The sequence below is a fragment of the Penaeus chinensis genome, chromosome 23, assembly GCF_019202785.1.
Source record: "Penaeus chinensis breed Huanghai No. 1 chromosome 23, ASM1920278v2, whole genome shotgun sequence".
NCBI classification, from domain to species: domain Eukaryota; kingdom Metazoa; phylum Arthropoda; class Malacostraca; order Decapoda; family Penaeidae; genus Penaeus; species Penaeus chinensis.
The window spans coordinates 23,154,015-23,175,320 of NC_061841.1; the positions used below are offsets into that span (position 1 = coordinate 23,154,015).

Sequence of the window (21,306 nt, forward strand, 5' to 3'; positions counted from 1 at the left end):
TTGCTAGCCACAGGGCGTACTCGTTCACGGCATCGCTCAACCTCCAGGACTCCCGTCTCCACAGCGCACAAGGCTGCCACGCACGGCAAACGCGTGGGTAGGTGTAAACCCCTGGGGAGAGACCAGAGGGGATGCCCTTCCACCTACGAGACATCATTGTTTGGAGCCCTTTTGCTCAGCCCTCTGAGGCAGCCACCCAAAGGTTGCTTCACCGCAGTGAGGGAAGAGGAGTCTTGCACTTTTACCAGGCAGTTCCTTTCATCCCTCTGAAGCTTCCACCCAAAGGTTGTTTCACCTCAGTGAGGAAGGAAAGGACCTGTGTCTTTTCAAAGTAGTTCCCCCTTCTCTCTAAAACAGCCACCCAAAGGCTGTTTCACCTCAGTGAGGGAAGGGAGGTTTTGCGTTCTTGTCAGGCACTTCCTTTCGTTCCCCTGAAGCAACCACCCAAAGGTTGTTTCACCTCAGTGGGGAAAGAAAAGAACCTGTGTCTTTTCAAAGGGATTCCTCCTTCCCTCTGAGACAGTCATCGAAAGGCTGCCTCACCTCAGTGAGGGAAGGGAGATTTTGCACTTTTGCCAGCTGGTTCCTTTCATCCCTCAGAAGCAACCACCCAAAGGTTGTTTCACCTCAGTGAGGAAGGAAAGGACCTGTGTCTTTTCAAAGTAGTTAACCCTTCCCTTTAAAACAGCCACCCAAAGGCTGTTTCACCTCAGTGAGGGAAGGAAGGTTTTGCGTTCTTGCCAGGCAGTTCCTTACATTCCTCTGAAGCAACCACCCAAAGGTTGTTTCACCTCAGTGAGGAAGGAAAGGACCTGTGTCTTTTCAAAATGTTTCCCCCTTCCCTCTGAAGCAGCCATCCAAAGGCTGTTTCACCTCAGTGAGGGAAGGGGGTTTTGTCCTTTTGCCAGCTGGTACCTTTCATCCCTCTGAAGCAACCATCCAAAGGTTGTTTCACCTCAGTGAGGGGGGGGGGCGGTACTCGGAAACCATTCCGGACGTCTAGACGGGAGCGGTCGCCTGTGTGACGGGCAGGGCCACAAACCGACCGAGAAGCGGGGCGGCACGGGGAATGGTTACCCCGGCGGCCCCCGGCCGGCTGCGTGGCGCGAGCCTGCGACCTTTGCCGTGCCCGGGCCGACCAGGGAAGCGCGCAGGGGGAAGATGCTCGCCGTCGCGAGAGATAACGTCGCGCGTGGCGACTAGCCACACTACATATTTCCTCCCCCGCCCTGGGTCGAAGCGAACAGCGGAGACCTGGAAGATAAAAGCAGCCTGAGTCTTGACAAACATATAGGAGTGGACACGGAATAAAATGTGATCACAGTTTTATACAATAAAGTCAGTCAAAGCCAAGAATAAAATGAGAGAAATAGCAAAGTAATACAATTATAAACAAGCTTAAAAGTGTAAAAGTGAAAGCTACAAATACATAAAAAGAAACAAAAGAAGAACACCTCTGCTCCAGCGTGGCACTAGGCCAAGGGCTCACCAGCAGCAGAGTCCCTAGCACAACTAACAGCATTCCTCAAATCTGCGTGGCACTAGGCCAAGAACGCACAGATGCTGAGGTCCCTATTGTTGGTTCTATTCTCCAGTCCCTGGCATCAACGACTTAGAATCGACGCCAGTGTACCAATCGAGTAGCTAACAGCACTCCTCAAATCTGTGTGGCACTAGGCCTAAGGCGCACAGATGTTAAGGTCCCTAGCATGTTTCGTCAACTTCCTCCTTGAGGTCAGCTGTGATGAGTAGATGTCGCTGTACCGATCGAGTAGTTAACAGCACTCCTCAAATCTGTGTGGCACTAGGCCAAGGGCGCACAGATGTTGAGGTCCCTTGCATGTCTCTTCAACTTCCTCCTAGAGGTCAGCTGTGAAGAGTGGATGTCGAGCAAAGGTAGTCAAAAGGGCTATCACAGGATCTTCATTTACGACATCATCAGTTTCGGGCCTGCCATCTTCATCATCAGCATACGACAGCTCTTCTGGTGGGTGGTATGGGCGTAGGTGATTAAAGCTGTTTCAGTAGATAACCTATTTCTGAAACCATGTTGTGTTTTAGATAATAAGTTATTGACCTCCAGGAAATCGTCAGTTGATTTGTTAAAAGAAATCAAAAATTTTGGATAATATAGGGAGTATAGTAATAGGGCGATAATTATTGACGTTGTTTATATCCCCCTACTTGAAAATTGTTGGTACTCTACCATGTTTCCAAAGCGTTGGAAAGACACCAGTGACCAGAGAGGTGTTAATAATGACCGTCAAATAATGTGCAATTGCGGGTAGACAATCTCTGATAAAGCGCAAAGCAATACGGTCTGCTCTTACAGAATTTGTTTGGCGAAGGTGTTTTATTACTAAGATGATTGGTTTTACGTCCACTGGTTGTGGTCTGAAAAAATAGTTGTAATCCTTGCCCGATCTGTGTTTTGTTGCACTTGTTTGCTCGTAAGTTAGTTTACCATTTTTTGAGAAAAAAAAGTAATTAAAATGGTCTGTTCTTTGTATTGGACTTGTGCAATCACTAGTGAGGTGTTTGTTGTGAGGCACTAGTGTTTAAAAATTTTCCATATTTTATCAGAGTTCTTATATTCTGTGAATTTATTTCTGAAGTCATTTCTTTTTGCACATTGAATAAGCAGTTTTACATGTTTCTGTTTTGCTTTGTAATTTATCTGAAAGGCAGCCTCATTTCTGTTACTTTTGTAGTGTGGCTAGTCGCCACGCGCGACGTTGCCTCTCGCGACGGCGAGCATCTTCCCCCTGCGCGCTTCCCTGGTCGGGCAAACTGCACTTTCCCGTCACGGCATTCTTCCACCTGCCGGATTCCACCCTGTTTAACTCGTATTTTAAGTGTTTTTATCCCTGGTTTTCGTGTTTTCGATTATTTTCATCAGCCCATGTTTTGTACATTTTCTTTGGTTTTCGTTTCATATTAATTAGCTTACTTTTTATTTTTTTATATGCAGTTCTTTGCCGACAGCCCTAGTTTTAATTTTATGTTAGTTCCCTTGTTTATAATCCATTCTGTATAAATCAATTAAATGTTTAAGTGATCAGGGTGACCATTTTTACAAACATTATTTTTATCCCTTATTCTATTCATGTTCACTATTGTAATTGTTTTACATATTTCTCATTTAAACTAAATTACCAATTATTTATCAATACGGGCAGGTTTATATTTGTTCTCTTATTTGTAATTTGTATAAAGTGACGTCACCGTCACCCCTCACCCCCCAATGGCCGCGAAAAATAAACAGTTCGGCAGAGACCGCAGCAGAGACCTGGTGTTTGTTTTTCCTAATTTTCTTTCAGAGTGAAACCGGCTCTACGCCCCCGGAAGCTACGAAAGCTAAAGATAAGTCTGAGGTATCTTTGACTCGCTTATAGGAGCTGGATGTGCACTATCTTTTCTCATTCATCTTACTCTCACAAACGCAACCAAAACCCTCCTGCACCTGCAACCATAATCCACCTGAAACTACAACTACAACCTACTTTCTTCAATCACAACCATAACCCTCCTACAGCTACAACAAAAGCACAACAGCCCAACAACAGAAGCAGAATAACCCAACGATTACAACCAGCAGAACAAAATATCTCAACCGAAGCACAACCACCCAACAACAGTTCCCGGGTCAACAACAACAACAACAAAAAAAAAAAAAAAAAAAAAAAACAGCAGACAGCCCTACAAACTGCACCCAATAACGGCCCTAGCCAAAAAAAAAAAAAAGAAAAAAAAAAAAAAGAGCTGGCAGCCAGCAACATAACAACCCAACAACAGCCGAGCCCTAAAAGAAAGAAAGAAACCGCTGCCGGCCTGCACCGCCCCGGCAACAGCATGCACGGAGGGCCGCCGCCGCCTCCCCCTCAGTCGCCCGTCGGCAAGCGCAGCGAACGGACATCCACCATGGCAACTCAAGGACAGGTATACATCTCTAATGGGTTTTAAGTACTTTTGAATGATTGGGGGAGTTATTTGAGTACGTGGGGGGTTGGGGGAAGGGGCGGTTGTGTGGTTGGGTGTGATTTAGGGAAGAGGCATTGTGGTTTATTGGTAATTTTTAATGTTATTTTACGGTAAGTGATGTGCCGGTTATGTCTGAAGGTTTGGTTTCGTTATGTTAATGTATTTTAATGTATATTCGCATGAATGTTCTTATTTAATAGCTTAGAACGAAGGTGGAAATGGTCTTTGGTTTATCGACATTCCGTGTGAAAGGCTTCAGTAAGGATGTCAGTAATAAAGAGAGAATAAAGAGATTGTTTTTGCAATGCAAGTTCAAGGACGTTCATGTGCCTGCGTGTCATGCCGAATTTTCTGTTTTTCTCTCTCTCTTTTGGCGAAAAACTTTTATTTAGATTGTTAGCAACTTCTTTATCTTGAGTTAATGTTTAATTCCCTGTTGACACCTGTTGACTCGTAGAAATTATAAGATAACTTAAAGAATTAAGGAACAAAAGAGAGTTTGTGATAGTTTTTTTGTGTAACATATATTTGTGTAGTTTATTTTTGTTATTTAAGTCATGTTTAATATAACTAGAGAGTTAGTTTTAAATATAGTAGCATTTGTGATGTTGGAAAGCCTTTAGTAAGTGTTATGAATGTTAGGCGTGTCCAGTGACATATCCAGAAAGGCATCCGCACCTGTTGATGCTCTGGTAAAGACCAACAAACCGTTACCACAGATATTTAGAACATTATTTGACACTTCACCACTGTTGTGCTGGACTTGTGGCAGTGGGTAGCACAAAGCCAATATAGTTATAAGATACTTAACACTGTGAAAGACACTTTGTGCATTCTAGATAATTGGCAATTGACTAAGATTTTCCCTTTTGTGCAGGTGATCAAGTGCAAGGCTGCAATTGCATGGGAGAAGCAGAAGCCGCTGAGCATCGAGGAGATCGAGGTCGCTCCTCCGCAGAAGGGAGAAGTCAGGATTAAGGTAAGAGTTTCGATAATTTTGTGAAGTATATTCTCAGACTGGAATTTCAATGCCGTTTACAAGAAGTCCTGGGGATGTGGAGACTAATGCTCAGGTCTGTTGTGGAAGAGGTGTGCTTACGAAAGATAATAAGAGATGGCACAGAGGGAAATAAATTCAGTATTAGTTTACTCTTTCATTTAAGCTGAGCAGGGCCATGTAGGAATAAGGAAAACTAATCCAAGGGTGAGAAATAGATAGGATGAGTTGTATTAAGTGAACTACAATCTCTTACCAAAGTCTGGATTTACACATCAAGCAGTTTTGTTACCCTTTGCTTCATAGCCTGGCAATGGACAACATATCCCCCCCCCCTCCCTGACACTCAGGCGTGATAGCTTCTAGACTTTGGGGTCTAGTCTGGTCATCAAGAACAAGTCTCTGCTTTGTGTTGCTGTGATGTTTGTGATGGAGATTCATTGGCCTTTGACAAAGTGCGGAATGCAAAGGCCATGGAGTTTTATAATATTGTCCTCTTTCAGATGATGACCAACATTTTTATTAGCTAATTATTGAGGCCAGTGAATAGTAACATTTGTAGAGTTAGGGGATTTGGTCTCTGAGTGCATCCTTATTGTAAAGCATAACCTTGAACTGTGATAGTTTGGTAGCCATGATCGGTCATGATTATAGCTAATTTTGCCATTTTTCTATTAATAATATAAAAAAATTATATTTCAATAATGCTATGTTGGAACCATAGATATAGATTATATTCATATCCAAGCTGACCCTGTTATCTGTAGAAGTTGGTTAAATAATTAAATCTTAAAATCAATTTTTTTGGCTTAACCAAGAACCTAACCTAAGAAATTTGGTTAATTTTCCGAATATGACAATCAGGTCTTCCCTTACAATATTTATATCATCAGATTTGTCCTCGTGTGATGAGAACGAATCTGATGATAATCTCCGTCGGATTCTCCAGCCGACAATCTTGATGTGATTTGATAAGTCCCGATAGCAGGGGAGGGCATGAAGTAGATCAGGGAAATTACGGGGTAAAACAGGCTTAAATAAGCAAAATAGAGAACAGAAATGTGCAAAACAAGCACAAAAAAACGCTTAAAATCGGCAAATGAAACTCTATGGACATTGCCGCCAACTTTGAAAGTCTACGGACCGACGCGCCAATTTTCGAAAAACTCTACGGGAACCAAAGCATAAAATCTACGGGATTTCACGTGATCCAGATCCTCTGTGGTAATCGTACAATGCGTCCTAGCCAATAAACCAACCTAACCTAACCCTGTGGAATGTATACACTACGATCTATATATTCCCTAGCCAGGGGGCTCTGCCCCCTGGACCCCCGTAGTATTAAATGCGCCTGGACCCTGTGGAATGTATACACTACGATCTATATATTCCCTAGCCAGGGGGCTCTGCCCCCTGGACCCCCGTAGTATTAAATGCGCCTGGACCCCCGTGGTGATATGTACGCCTAGCCAGGGGGCTACGCCCCCTGGACCCCCTTAGTAGTATATACGCCTAGCCCCAGGGTTAAACCACAAACCTTTATAAAGCGAAAGATCGAACTTTTCTGCGCTTCCGTCTGTCAGAATTGCTTGCTTTCTAATCACTTTTTTCGGCATTTGGGGCAGTTGTTGGGCTCCAATATCAGGCTTTGATTGAGAATAATGTCCATTCGTCCTGTATATCCACCAAAAGACTTTAAAAATGACACGGAGTCGACGCAGCACTTAAAACGAAACATTTCTCACCGGTGTTTTTCACTGAATGGCCGCCGGGACGACCTGTCAAATCTCCCGGTGAACACACGCATGCGCACAAGGTAATTGTTCAGAATAGCGTAAATAACTCCCAAAAGACGTAAAAGAAGTATAATAAAACTAGAATAATGCATTACATACATGAATTCGGGAAAACAGACGCTAGTAATGACAAAATAAGCCTTCTCACAAGCGCGTAGCAATACATGGACTACTTGATGGATCGCAGTAATGAGTTACGCGTCACATTTGTTATGATCCTCGCAAGGTAAACATGGCAGGGGACTTAGAAAATGAAGGGGCCATCTTCTGTCTTCTCTGTCCTGTATCTCCCTTATTTTAGATATCCGAACCTATCACCATAGATGAAAAGTGTCTTACTTTTCGTCAAGGTATCCACTCCACACACTTATTTTACTGTACTTTTTGTGTGACATGCGCGGAAAGTTTTCCAGAAATTTGTAGTAAGTTGAATTGATATGATTATATATTGATATTCACCTTTCATTTCTTATATAAGAAAGTTGTTACGCACCAACTTCACAAAGAGTGCCAGGGATGGACATCACTCTGCTTACTCTATAGTCTAGACCAACTTTGTGTAGAAATCTTTTTTTCTTTTTCTTATTTAATTTAGATAATCAGCAATTTCATGTACATTAACAGCATCTCCGCAAATGCAACTTTTGTCATTTTGCTGAGCCAGTCATCACAAGAAAATAATAATCTTCCATTTTACAGATCCTGGCGACTGGCGTGTGTCACACAGATGCCTACACCCTGGATGGCCACGATCCTGAAGGCATTTTCCCTGTCATCCTTGGCCATGAGGGAGGCGGCATCGTGGAGAGCGTTGGGGAGGGAGTCACGTCCGTCAAGGAAGGTTTGTTACTGGTTGTGCTGTTTGTGGGCTTAAGAGCATTGCTTATATTTTTGAAAAGTTAGTAATTTGTACCCATGAGTTAGTGGTTTATCTCTCTAGGTTTTGTACACTACTACACACTCCCCCCCCCCCCCCCCCCCCCTTAGTTCATGCCTGTTCCTTGGCCTTAGCCTCTACCTCAACTATATTCATGGTTTCCTCGACCTTGTTTGTGCTGAGATGGTGTTTGGAATATGTCTCTTGTTTACAGGTTTACTGTAGCACTCTTGAGGTATTATAATGACACTGTTCATGCATGGAGCAGAATTTCTGTACCTTAATGGCCTGTTTCATAATCAAGATGTTGATTAATCTGTAAAATGAAATTTTAATCACACCTGTTATGATTTTAAAGTATCACTGCCGCCACCAGTTCTTTCTATGGGTAAAACTGGAAACCACTTAACTACTAAGTAACCCTGTGACCCAATGGTTATTAGTGCCTAACTAACCTTGAAGAGCTACAGAGAAAGTTCTTATTTTCCTGTTTTTATTTATATTTTCTTTATATATAGGCATCTAACTTAGAAACAAATTATACACACAAAAAAAAAACAGAATATAAACTTGGAACTACACACTTTATCTCTAAACCTTCCGGTAGTACATGTGACTAGACCCGTCACGGATACCCCACCTCCAGTTGCTAGTCTTTCCTCTATCAACTAGTGATAAGAATACAGAATATTTCACTGTAATCTCTGATACTGGACTCCCTGCCCAAGTACTTCCCCACACAACTTAGAATAGCACTCCCCTTACCAAAGTCGCCAGCAGTAGTCTGTCCACCTTGTTGCGTGACTGTCTGAAGAGATTCTCTCTCTCTTCCTGCTCCCAACGGACAGTGTAACTTCATGTGACTTGGCTGTTGGCCGTAGAAACACGACATACTCCCTGACCTCCTATCCCTCGAATTTCTTCACAGAAAATAACAAGGCAATGGGGGACTGGTGAAGACTGACTATGGGAGTATTTATTTTTTTATGAAGTGAGGTTATAGTTATACAGTTTGTCCCACCATACCTGGGTAGCTGGTTGTGTATAGAGAATGAGATATTTTATGATTTTTGGATTTTTTATTGACTTTATCGTTAGTAAACAGATTATATGGGTTAATATCCAGTATGGGGTACAGTATATTTATCAAATGTCCAATTAATTTGGTGGAGGTATTCTTTAGTTCCCTTTGGTGTGGCTTCCTTGTGATGGTGGTCGTATTTCAACTGTCATGAAGAGGTGGGCTTGTACTCGACATGAGTTTTAATTGTTCACCGCCTGGTCATTATATTGGGGTCATCCTGACGAAGATTGGGTGGAAGGGCTCTTGACGGCTATAGTCGGTTCGGAGGAGTCCATATTCTGGTTTGTGGAACCATCTGTTGCCACACCATTTTGGTATGTAGTTGGCAGCACTGTCAGAGATCGTTCCAGTATACCAGTTCATTGTATTTCCAGTGACGATGAACGTTTTTCTGTCTCCTGCTCTCATTTGTTCCATAAAACCAAAGTTTTGTAGTGGGTCTTAATAATTGGCAGCTATTGTAGAGAGTACCATTTGTTGGGGATTTTGTAGCCACTTGTCTAGGGTTAGGTGTGTTGCAATGGCTGATTCTACCTCTTCATATATTCCAGTTGTATCTTTGTAGATTTCTAAGTAGGGAGTATCGGTAAATGTTAACGTTTCTATAGTTGTTCCTCCACTGACTTTTAGGTCCTTCATGGTGGGAATCATATTGTGCATTGTTACTCCTGCTTTATGAACTTTGAGGTCGAAGTCCTTCATTATTGCGCTGATGTTTTTGTAGCATTGAGTTTCAATGGCAGTTGCATCAGTTGATTTAGTTGTATATAAGTATAGTTGTAACCAGTCAATTGGTAGTAGATACAAGTTTTTTCCACTGAAAGTATCACCACTTGCCGAGTCGAATTGCCTTTATCAGCGCACACAGAAGTCTACGAAGAATGAGTTGTAGTTATACAAGATGCATCTGCATGGGTCGATATGGGAATCTCCTTGAAGGCCGTAATCGTTTCCATTATCTTCACTTCTGGCCCGCTTTTTAGGAGTCACCTCTGACATTTTTCAATATTTGTTTTTTCTTGGCTGTAACTTCGTCACTGTATTTTATGAATAGTCCAAGGTAGTCGTCACTGGTGATCATTCCAGGTGGAGGGTTGAGTGCGTAGTGGTTGTTTCCCTTGTCTGACAGTCCTTTTATAGGTTTTTGGAGGAGGAATGTTTTTGTCCGGGTGTATAGAGAATTTCCATCTCACGGTGGGGCCCAGTAGTCTGTCTTTGTTTGTTGAGACGAAGTAGTCTTATTAACATTTCTGGTTCTTGATGTTTTACAATTAATTTCAAATGCTGCTCCTTCGAATAGAAGTTTGAAGTCATTGATAGATAGGAGATATAGTTGTTTGTTGATGAGGTCATTCACTGTTCTTGGGTTGTGTTGGTTGACAAGGTCGTCTAGTTAGTCGAACGCCTGTATTTTTAGGTTATTTTCTTTGTCAGTCCTCTCTTGTCTTTTACTTGTCATGTATGGACAGTTTATTATCTGCTTGAAGATTTTGTGACCAATACCAAAATACGAAATTCTTTGTAGTCTCTATCTGAGAAGGTATAGAATCCATCTCTTAATATCTTTGACAAGCTGACAAGTTGCTTCCGCTTCGGCTCTGGCTCCAATGTCAAGTCCAAGGAAGGTAATAATTATATTCAGTTGTCTTGATCTGTTTGTTGGGTGACATTTGAAGGTGATGTGCCAGTGGTCATCGTGATCTATAATGGTAAAGTTTGGCGTTCTTCCTCTTGAGTCTCTGGGGTCTTGGTCTTGTGTGGATGATGAATGTGTAGAAGCTTCCTGTTTCCACTTGTTTATCATTCTCATTCTCTCCCAGTCTCCATGCGTCCACTTGGTCTTGTCTGCTGGAAGGCCTTTCAGGAGAGTTGGTAGGTGTTCGCTCTGTATTGCTCTCTCTTCCATTGGTAGATTCCAGTCTATTTCCATTGCTCCCTGGACTGCTTGGTCTACTTCTTTTTGGAGGTGGGGTGGCAGTGGATTTGTCGGAGCTTGAGCTGGTGCTTCCAGTACTTCGAGTTGATGGATTGGTGATTCCCATACGAGTCATTTCCTGTGGAGGAATCTGGACTTGAACTGTGGAATGATATTCTTCTCTTTCCGTTTCTGTTCCTAGGAGGAGTGCTTCTTTCGCTGCTTGTTGATCCACTCCTCTCCCTTCAAGGTTGAATTGTTCTACTTGTTGCTCTCCATCTTGTTCCCACACTATCCACCCTCCTCGGAGAATGATTAGGTTCTGTTCCTTTAGGTTTTTCAGGAGTTCCAGGAATGATGTCCTCGTCGTCTTCGATGATATATTCTTCAGGAAGATTATGTAGTTGTTCGGGAGAGGGTTGAGGGACTTGATTTTCAGCTGGGGTGAGAAGGCTTGGAGAAATTCGTGTTTCGTCTTCAGATTCTGAATCAGAGTATTGCAGGAGTCTATCAGTCTTGTTTGGTGTCCCCTCACGTGAATGGCATATGTCCTCGGCCATATTTTCATACCCGATTTCGTTGTTGGGATCACAAAAAGAGGCACTGGGCATTCTTATTTTCTGGGAGGCACTTAGGACACTGACAGTATATTGTAGGTCTGTCTCCTACGGTACACCAGGGTAGAGTGTGATCTTCGCAGTAGTTCAATCTCTTATATATGGGTATCTCTTCTGTAATGACTATGGGATTTATATAGTTTTCTATGATGGATGACACTTCATTGTGCTCTTCATTGACAATTGTTCACTTAAACAACAAAAACATCTGAGGATGGCAACTTGCCCATGCTGTCATTTAGCAATTTCCTCTGTATTCCAGGTGTGGGGTTGTGTGAATCTTCTATTTCTTGGTGGCTGATGCGAATGCTTCTCCATCCATTGCACTGAGCACATTCATTCTCAGCCGATCATTAACTGCATTCACTATGCAATTGTGGAGGTACAGGACAGAAAAAATTTAATCCAACCAAGTTTATGAAGGAAACCTTTTGGCCATTATGCAAGGGACATTATCATGGCTCCCTAAACTTCTCTAATCTGGAGCTAACCCTCTGAACTCCATAAATTTGTTCATTTCCATTTACTTGGGTTGCTGTTGTTGAAGTGAGTTTGAATCTTGGAGACCGTATGCTTGAGGACGAATATTTAGTTCATCTAATCCCTCATCAGATTCTGGATCAACCCCAAATTTATTTTTGAGGTACCTGCCTTGGGCCATGCCCCTTGGCCTTCAGCTCCTTCCTTGCATTGTGTCTGCATTAACAGCTGATGTAGTCTTCTTATTTCTGTGCTGCATCACAGAATGCAAGGTGTTCAGCATGCTCACTTCCTAGAGAGAAAATCCTCAGAACTGGGCATATTTGTGGAGTCGCAGTTGATCTTGACTACAACCTAAATAGACAACAGGGATGCTGTCAACAGAATGAAAAGAATTGCAAGAAAAAGAACAGTAAAAAGAACAGCAGTGAGAAAGAGATAACAGAAAAAGAACCAGTCAATACCCTAATAGTTTCAAATATTTGAAACTAGGAACAAACCTCGACTGTGTGAGACAATGTAGGGAAATTATGAGCACACTTGTTACTCACTTGTTACTGTGTAATGCTGTCGCACTACACAGTTTGCTCACACGCAATTAAGGCAATAATATAACCAATCAGGCTGTAATGTATCAATGGTGAATGGTATATTGTATCTGGGTTGTATTGTAGCACATGAAAAACTTGAAACTTGAAATTTTAATTGTAACGTATTTTCTGTTTCGCATTTATCAATTGTCGACAACCTGTGTTGGGAAAATTTATTGTATTACTGCTTTTCTTATGCCTCATACATGCATGTTGCTCATGACAACATTTGACAACTTTTCACTGGGCACTCACTGCTTTGTCCTGTCACTCATTTTTATCTATAAATCCATTTTTACCTGTGTAGCAACCAACAATTGTCAAATTTGTAATTCATAGTTAAAAGGCATTTACTTAATGGGGATCTACTGGATGGTTAATTTTGTCTGATATTTTACCCAGGCTGCAACAACTTTACTCCAGATGGGTCCATCTATATGGAAAATGAAACACTTTCACATTATCTGTCTCTTCCATTTGGAGAATTCTATTTTTTCATCCCTGAAAAATAACCAACACTAACCAGTCATGCTGCCACACTTAAAACCACTCCACTATTTCTTGTATATATTGTAGTTAATTATTATGGAGAAGTTACCTTTTTTTCACTTCATAGTACTTGGATCATGTCAGTGTGGTTCTCCATCAAGAATGTATCAAATGCACCTGGAAGGAATGCATTTGATGGAATGGTTAACAAAAGACTTGTATTCCACCAGTTAATATGATAACATTGTTCTCTATTGACACTGACACAAATCCATGAGGCTATTATTGAGTGAGCGAGAATGACCAGCTTCTTTCTTGCTCTTATATAGGAGTTTTATGCTGAACAGAGTAGTTTCACTAGCCTCTCACAATACCTTAAATTTCATGCTTGTTCCTGCCCTATTATAAAATGAGATGTGTAAAAACAAAATGTATAACCAAGGTATGATTATGAATATTATACTAAATATATATTTCAGTATTATTAAAGGATTTACATAATTATTTATTATCATGCCCATAACATGGAAATTGCCTATGACTTGTCTATTAGTTTGCTATGTAATTTTTGAGTCCCTGTAATATAATGGTCTTTTGAACTATTAACCCAAATCCTCCGGGTGGCATGAAGAGATGACAGCACCTTACTGGCCAATTTTCCGGCCGTCATGATAGGTGACGGCACCCTTGCTGCCGGGCGTCATGAGTGATGACGATCTCAATTTCACGTTTTTATTTTTTCTGGACACTCCATTCCCACGAAACTGATGGAGATTGTTCTTGAGTTCCCTTTCCCCCCATGCCCCCATCCTCCCTCCCTGTTCCCCCCAGTCCCCCCCATCCCCACATTTTGCCCCCCCCCCTCTTCCCCCCATCTTGTGCTGGAAATAATACAAATGAGGTACGCTAAAAAGGTGATGGTGACGAGGTGATATATACAAACTTATCTGATGACGCAAATCATTCTCAGCCACACCAAAATTGATTATTTCGCGTTTTACATTTGTTCGCGAATTTTTATAAAAGAAAACATCGAATCTACGGACTTCCCTACTCACCTTTCAATAACGTTTTACATCTCTATTCATTTTTGGAGAATACATGCTAATAAGGTTCTATATTGTTACATAATCATAATCATATAAACGTATAAAGACTATTATGTAAGACAAATACATGAACAATGTTACTAAGTCATTTTTGCTATCTTCACAAACGAAGTCAGCTACGGAGGTGACGGAGATTCGTTCTTGAGGAGATCCCTCATTCCTCCTCCCCCATTACCCCATAACAAGCATTCTTCTGGAAACGAGGTCGTATGCAATTATACAAATGAGGCCGGCTAAAATTCTGACGGTGACGAGGTTTCCTATGACCTTACCTTTTGACTAAGATCACTGTTAGCCAGACCTCTGCTCCTTGAACATGCCTCGTATTATCACAGTTTCTCGCGCTCGTGCTTCTCGCTTTTCTGCAGGCTGACCATCTGGCCGCAGAAGCGATTTACTAGCGCCCACTGCCACGATGGGAGCACACGCCCGTGAAGGCTTCATGTCTTTCACGGACGTGGGTGAGCCTCAGCCATCGACATCCCGCGAACCCGTCGTCGCTCCAGTGCCTGCCGTTCCCCTGCTCGGAGACTCCGACTGGGAGGACGAGGAAGAAGTGGACGAGGATCAGGTAGACGATCCCGACTACTTCGACGACGGGGACGATGCAGATAGTGACTGCACCTATGATGAGTTGGACCGGGAGGAAGTCACTCTTGACTATGTCTCTGCCCACGACACCTCCATTGACTCCGATGAGCCCTTGTCGGAGTACGCCCACCGCCATGCCGCCCGCAATGCCCCTGGGTCCAAGGGTTGGAAAGGTTGGTATAAGGAGGAGAACGTGCCGCGTCGCCACGGCTTTTGCGGTACTCCAGGCCTGAAGGAGGAACTGGGACTTGAGGAGGACTCAACGCCCAGGGAGATCCTGGACTGTTTCTTCCCCCCTGACCTTTGGCAGACATTGGAGACCCAGACGAACTTGTACGCTGAGCAGCACCCGCAACACCAATCGTCGCATATGAAGGCCTGGGAAGATAGCACTGCAGAGGAGCTGCAGAAGTACATAGGTCTTCGTCTTCTAATGGGTGTACAGCCCCGACCTTCTTACAGGCATTATTGGTGTGATAATCCCCTTTTGAACAGCTCTGTTTCCCGTCAGACTATGACGAGGGATCGGTATGACCTGTTGACGGCGAACCTCCACTTCAGTGACAACGAAGATCCAGCAGCAGCAGACGACAGGTTGTGGAAACTGAGGCCTGTAATGGACACGCTGCAAAGGACCTTCAAGGAAGTCTTCACTCCGGAGGAGAATATAGCTGTCGACGAGTCACTGTGGGCTTACAGGGGACGTCATCATGCTGTCCAGTACAACCCGTCCAAAAGAGCCAGGTTTGGCATGAAAGTCTACAAATTATGTTCCAGTGACGGTAAGGCAGCAGGATATACTTCGGCTTTCCGAGTTTACATGGCGCAAGACAGAAGTGACGTCCCCGCAAGCATGAAGGCAGTCGTAGACCTCATGCATGAAGCAGGTCTCTTCGAAAAGGGGAACCAGTTGTACCTTGACAACTGGTACTCCTCGCCCACCCTCTTCCACTACCTACAGTCCCGGAAGACAGAGACCGTCGGCACAGTAAGACTAAATAGGAAGTTCATGCCAAAGGATTTATCTGTGAAGAAGGGCGAAGTCGACATCAGGACCTCGAGGGCAGGGATGTTGGCGATGTCATGGTTCGACAAGAAACAAGTCAACATCCTGTCGACCATCCACAGGGGAGATGAGATGGTCGACCTCCCACCCAATAGAAGAGGGGAGGTCCGAAGAAAACCTCTGAGTATTGTCGACTACAACAAAGGGATGAAAGGAGTGGACATAAGCGACCAGCTTGCTCAGTCATATCCAGCAGCTAGAAAAACGAGTAAGTGGTATGTGAAATTGTTTTACAACCTGCTGGATATGGCTATCATAAATGCGCATGCAGTGCATAAGTGGTTAGGCGGAAAAATGACACAACTGGAATTCCGCCTCCAGCTTATAGCTGAGTTGCTGCAGCGGCCGACGGGGTTGATGGTGAGGAGGCGAAGGAGCGTGACACCTCAGCGAGCGGCAACACCATCGCGATCTCCCCGGTCACCTTCCCAGCCCCGCTCCAACAATATGACCCACACTATCGAAGAAAATGATGGTGGGAAGTATCGCCGCTGCAAATACTACCGACAGACGAAAGGAAAAAGGACCATGTCTCGCTTCGTCTGTCGGCTATGCGATGTCGCATTATGTCCCCCTTGTTTTACCCTTTACCATACAAATTGATATGAAAAATAAAAATCTGATGTAAAAATTTGTTTGTCAACCAAACCTCGCATCCTCATCAATGAACATGATATAAAACCATAATACAAAAGCTGTGCCCCTATAATATCTGATATGGACAGTATGGAGAAAGGATAATATAATAAAAGAGTAAAAAAGATGAGAAATTCAATACATTTTCCAATATAAGGTCGCAAAAAGCGATTTTACACATACAGTTTTCATCAATCTTAGTAAAACCAAGAAGCATTGGAGTAATCCCGCGCTATGTGTGCGTAGCGCGTACCCCACCCCGCGGGATAAATCCCCGGAATATGAGTTTAGGCCTACGCGGTAGCCTCCCGGAAATGCCCGTAGAGCCAGGGATCGCCGACCCGGAGGATTTGGGTTAATATGGAAACCAGGAAGTTTATGAGCAATCTCCTCAGGTAGGACTGATACATCTGATGCAGTATCAAGCTGCATCATTGCTAGTGTATCATTTAGACGTTTCTTTATCATTCTTCTCCTGTTTGCAAGATAGAGGTTCATGTTGGTCATGAATGGTTAGATCATATTCGTTTAGATTGGGGAAAAAAATTCTGATTTCCAATGTCAAGGCAAAGAAAACCACTCCAGTTTTGAGCCAGTTTGACAGCATATTCGCAGAGGAAACTGCTACAGTGAAAAATGCAAAGGTTACACTAACACCAAAACCTGATGCAAAGCCCAAATTCTTGGCCCCAAGAGATTCTATATTCTCTGAGAGCAGCAGTGGATCAGATCAGGAGGCAGGAAGCAGAAGGTTTATGGAAAAAAGTAACATTTAGATTGGGGTACACTATTGGTACCAAAAAAAGTGGGTCTATTAGATTATGTGGGGATTACAAACCAACATGTAGCTTAGCATCCTTTTGGTTATTATAAACACCTGAAATAACTATATACATTTAAAGGGGTTACTTACTTATACAAGTGAATTTCCTCGTCACTTGAGTCCAAATTCTCCCTTTGGAGAATACAAAGTGTTGCAGATCCTTGTTTCATCTATTTCGTATGGTCACACAAAATTCAGTATGACTTAACTGGAATTATGAAAATCTACCAAAGATAAATCCTCATGAACGTCCACGTTTGATGACAGTTAGTATTGAGCTACAGCGCAAGTGCCACACCAGCGCCCTGGCCTCTCCTGATTGAGTTGACCAACACAGAGCACAGTGGTGCCCTTCTTTACAAGACCTGTAGATTATCACCCTTATGTTCCCGAGACAGTGTCTATAGTGCCTTGTAAAACACTAAAGGCTTATTCCCTTCATAGGATAAACACCACACTCTGTAGCTTCAATGGAATGTGGAGTTCCCCTGAACTATCAGTGATAATATATATAACCAAGGTGTGGTTAACCTAATAAAAGTCTATACCTAGACATTTTCAAACATAATTGCTTCCTACCATGATGTTTATGGTACATTATGTACTGGGTTTGTTATATGGGACTATCAAATGTTTTTGTCCCAGGGGAATTATCCCTCCGATCTGTAGTATGTTTCATTGGGATGTCAAAGGGTGACATCTGTATCTTCTCATATTTTGGATTTAGTTTTTAAAGATTCTCTCTCTCTCTCTCTCTCTCTCTCTCTCTCTCTCTCTCTCTCTCTCTCTCTCTCTCTCTCTCTCTCTCTCTCTCTCTCTCTCTCTCTCTCTCTCTCTCTCTCTCCCCCCCCCCCTCCTTCTCTTACTTTCTCTTTCTCTCTCAAGAAATTTAATCCAAAACTGAATTTTATCTCATGCTTCCCTATCAGGTGACCATGTGATCCCCCTGTACATCCCCCAGTGCTACGACTGCAAGTTCTGCAATTCTCCCAAGACCAACCTTTGCAGCAAAATCAGGGCAACGCAGGGCAAGGGTGTCATGCCTGATGGAACATCACGTTTCACTGCCCGTGGTCAGAAGATCTTCCACTTCATGGGGTGCTCCAGCTTCTCTGAGTACACTGTGGTGTCAGAAATGTCTGTTGCCAAGGTAAGAGCAGGTTCTTGTTGCCTTCCCGGTGTTGGTGGTGCATGTTCAATGATTTGTTGTTTTTTGCTGTGGATGTTGTCTGAAGAACAAGCAGCGGATAGCTAGATAAACCATTTATTCATTGTATGTTTATAGAAATAAAATAGATAATAAACTGACATTTCCTTACAGGTCAATGAGAAAGCTCCCCTAGATAAAGTCTGCCTTCTGGGCTGTGGCATTAGCACTGGGTATGGTGCTGCGCTCAACACTGCCAATGTGAGTATTAATGTTAATGGTGTTATGATACATGTGTACATATTTAAGACTATTGTTTTAAGAGATGTTTGAAAATAATGTTTATACTTCATATTTCCAAATTGTAGAGGCTTTTATTTGGTTGTAATTACAGCAGTGTTAGAAATTTTGAACAAATTGTCCAGGTAAAAAGAAAAAAAAAAATGCTATGGATGATGAGTATTCTCAGTATTGGAAACTTACTAGATGGAGAGTTGTTGTTGTTGGCAGAGTTACCATCCCATGCAGGACTTTTGCAAATGATTGTGAAAGTAACATTAAATGTAAATGATGATAATAGCAGCCATAGTTTTGAAGTATTGCTAGATAGGTTAATGGAATTAATTGTTTATATTGTTTGTATTTCAGTAACTTTTGCAGTTCACAGGGGTCATTCATAAATATCAGTGGTGATGCAATGCACAGTAATGGTAATCAAACTGGTAATAGAGATAACTGTGAAGAATATAACCCATAGAAATTGTGTTTTGATATGGCTAGTCACTTCAGAGCATTTGCATCATTTTAAGGACTTTGCTCTATTTTTACTAGCTTTGATGGCAGCCCGAGTTCAAATTATGCTAACACAGAGAGGTAACTATGAGCATGTTAGGGTCATAGTTTGAGCAACAGAAACCCACCATCTTACAAGGTAGAAAAATGTGAATACACCACAGCCAGTGAAGAAAAAAAGAGCAGTTGTAGGTAAAGACTAAGAGAAGTGGTAAAAGCATATGTTAGGAAATTTATCCTTGAATATTGCTTCAAGATTTACTTCAGTTTAGAGAACAAATGGTGTATTGGTGTCTTTCTTTGAGTGTCTGATATTTGATGCTTCGTGTTTATCAAAGAGAAATAAAAGTATTGACTTCATGCATGTTCAACTTATGCAGGTTGAAGATGGCAGCAATGTTGCAGTCTTTGGACTTGGTGCTGTGGGTCTGGCTGTGGCAATGGGTTGCAAGGAGCGTGGTGCTAAGAAAATCATTGGTGTCGACATCAACGAAGACAAGTTTGAGATAGGTTAGTAGGAATGAGGAAATCTATGTGCATATTAGCAGGTAGTAAATGAAGTTGTATTTTGAAAGAACCCGGTTTTTTAAATTAGAAATCAGGATATGAAATTGTATAATATAAAGGAATAAGAACTTTATTCATGTTAGAATTGAAGAAGTGAAATGTTATTTTGTAGGGAATTTTTTTTGAAGGTTAAGAATGGTTCTTGATTTGATTTTATTGTTTCACAGCCAAGCAGTTTGGATGCAATGAATTCTTGAATCCACTGAAGGTAGATGACACAGTAGCATCCCTCGTGGAGATGACTGACGGAGGCTGTGACTACACTTTTGAGTGTATCGGCAATGTCAAGACAATGCGCCAGGCACTAGAGGCATGCCACAAGGGCTGGGGACAGAGCGTCATTATTGGCGTGGCTGCAGCTGGCCAAGAAATTTCAACACGACCATTCCAGCTAGTCACTGGGAGAGTGTGGAAGGGCTCAGCCTTCGGAGGTGAGTGTTACTCGAGGTACATATAACCAGGTAGCTCCACTTCCATATAGCTTATGGAACCAAAAAATGAAATGGATTTATTCCCAAGAGTATTCTGACTGCTGTTAATGGTAAAGAATTTATCTAAATAAGAGGGGAATTTTTGTTTTTACTTCTGTTAAGTATAACAATAGTGAGAAAGTTAAACAAATAATTATATCGGTCATTGGCTAAACCTGATTAACTTTTTTTTAACCCCAACAATTTGTAAAAAAAAAAAATAAATAAATAAAAAATTGTTATTTCGGTTCATCATTTTGAAAATGGCTTGGTAATAACAATAGTAAAAAAAAAAAAAAAAAAAAAAATAATAATAATAATAATAATAATATTTACAATTGATAAAGGGATGAGGTTGTTGTCAACTAGGATTTTCATAAAGATGGAGTGGGTCTACCTGTGTAAAGATACTGCGGTCAAACTCTAAGGTATCTTAGAAATTGTTACTTTCGAAAAACTTGATATTGCATTCAATATTCTCAATGAATATTTAAAGATTATGCCACACTTTTTTCATTAAAAAAAAATATATATATATAATTTAGCAAATGAGTTGAACAGGTCTGCCTAAATTTTTTTCCCATTTCCAATACAATTTTCCCCCCTCAGGCTGGAAGTCTCGTGACAGCGTGCCAAAGCTGGTTGACAGTTACATGAACGGCAAGGTCATGGTGGACGAGTTCGTAACTTTCACCAAGCCCCTGGCGGAGATCAACGAAGCCTTTGACCTGATGCACCAAGGAAAGGCCCTCAGGACAGTAGTTAACATGTAAAGGCCCTTAGGACAGTAGTCAACTTATAAAGGAATCCATTTAAGATTAAAAGCATATTTTTCTTTATATCTTGTACAAGTATTCAGTTGCTAAAAATATTGTATTAGATGTGGCCATAATTTTGTTATCAATGGAGCATCATGAAGTTGGTATTATAACTGTCTGTTTTTCGTGTACTTGCACTGTGCTCAAATATGATATTTAAAAGTGTCTGATTTCATTAAGTCAACTGCATATTCAGGTTCTAAATCAAACGGCATTATACTAAGGCATGTAATGTCAAATAATGTAAGCCAAAAAGTTTTATATTGAACTTTATACTAGTGGAATAAATACACAGTTTACATAGTTTTTCATTCCCATTGAGAACAGGCACCCTTTACCTCATACTCAAAGGTAACATCTGAGAACAATACTTTTCTTTCCTTTTTTATATTATGAAGTTGGTATAATTACCATTTTTATAATTTTGGTAAGAAAATGATAATCAGTTAAGTAATATACAA

At 41.8% G+C, this 21,306-nt stretch overlaps 2 protein-coding genes across 2 annotated transcripts; both read left to right on the plus strand.

The window, feature by feature from the left end:
• Positions 1 to 3,784: 3,784 nt before the first annotated feature.
• On the plus strand, positions 3,785 to 21,144 carry LOC125037478 (alcohol dehydrogenase class-3-like). The gene is made up of 8 exons (XM_047630630.1): positions 3,785 to 3,939; positions 4,859 to 4,960; positions 7,474 to 7,615; positions 17,981 to 18,201; positions 18,373 to 18,459; positions 19,371 to 19,500; positions 19,725 to 19,988; positions 20,637 to 21,144. The coding sequence occupies exons 1-8, from the start codon at positions 3,853 to 3,855 to the stop codon at positions 20,798 to 20,800; spliced, it is 1,197 nt and encodes a 398-aa protein (XP_047486586.1). The 5' UTR covers positions 3,785 to 3,852; the 3' UTR covers positions 20,801 to 21,144.
• Positions 13,689 to 15,939, plus strand: LOC125037479 (piggyBac transposable element-derived protein 4-like). The gene is made up of 2 exons (XM_047630631.1): positions 13,689 to 15,800; positions 15,914 to 15,939. Exons 1-2 carry the CDS (start codon positions 14,351 to 14,353, stop codon positions 15,922 to 15,924), a joined length of 1,461 nt encoding a protein of 486 aa, XP_047486587.1. The 5' UTR covers positions 13,689 to 14,350; the 3' UTR covers positions 15,925 to 15,939.
• Positions 21,145 to 21,306: the final 162 nt, after the last annotated feature.

Bases quoted from the DNA above. Each gene is read 5' to 3' on its own strand.
- LOC125037479 (XM_047630631.1), top strand. From the start codon at position 14,351: ATGGGAGCACACGCCCGTGAAGGCTTCATGTCTTTCACGGACGTGGGT.
- LOC125037478 (XM_047630630.1), top strand. From the start codon at position 3,853: ATGCACGGAGGGCCGCCGCCGCCTCCCCCTCAGTCGCCCGTCGGCAAG. The intron at 7,616-17,980 runs GTTTGTTACTGG...CTTCCCTATCAG, and splicing joins AGTCACGTCCGTCAAGGAAG to GTGACCATGTGATCCCCCTG. The intron at 19,501-19,724 runs GTTAGTAGGAAT...ATTGTTTCACAG, and splicing joins CGAAGACAAGTTTGAGATAG to CCAAGCAGTTTGGATGCAAT.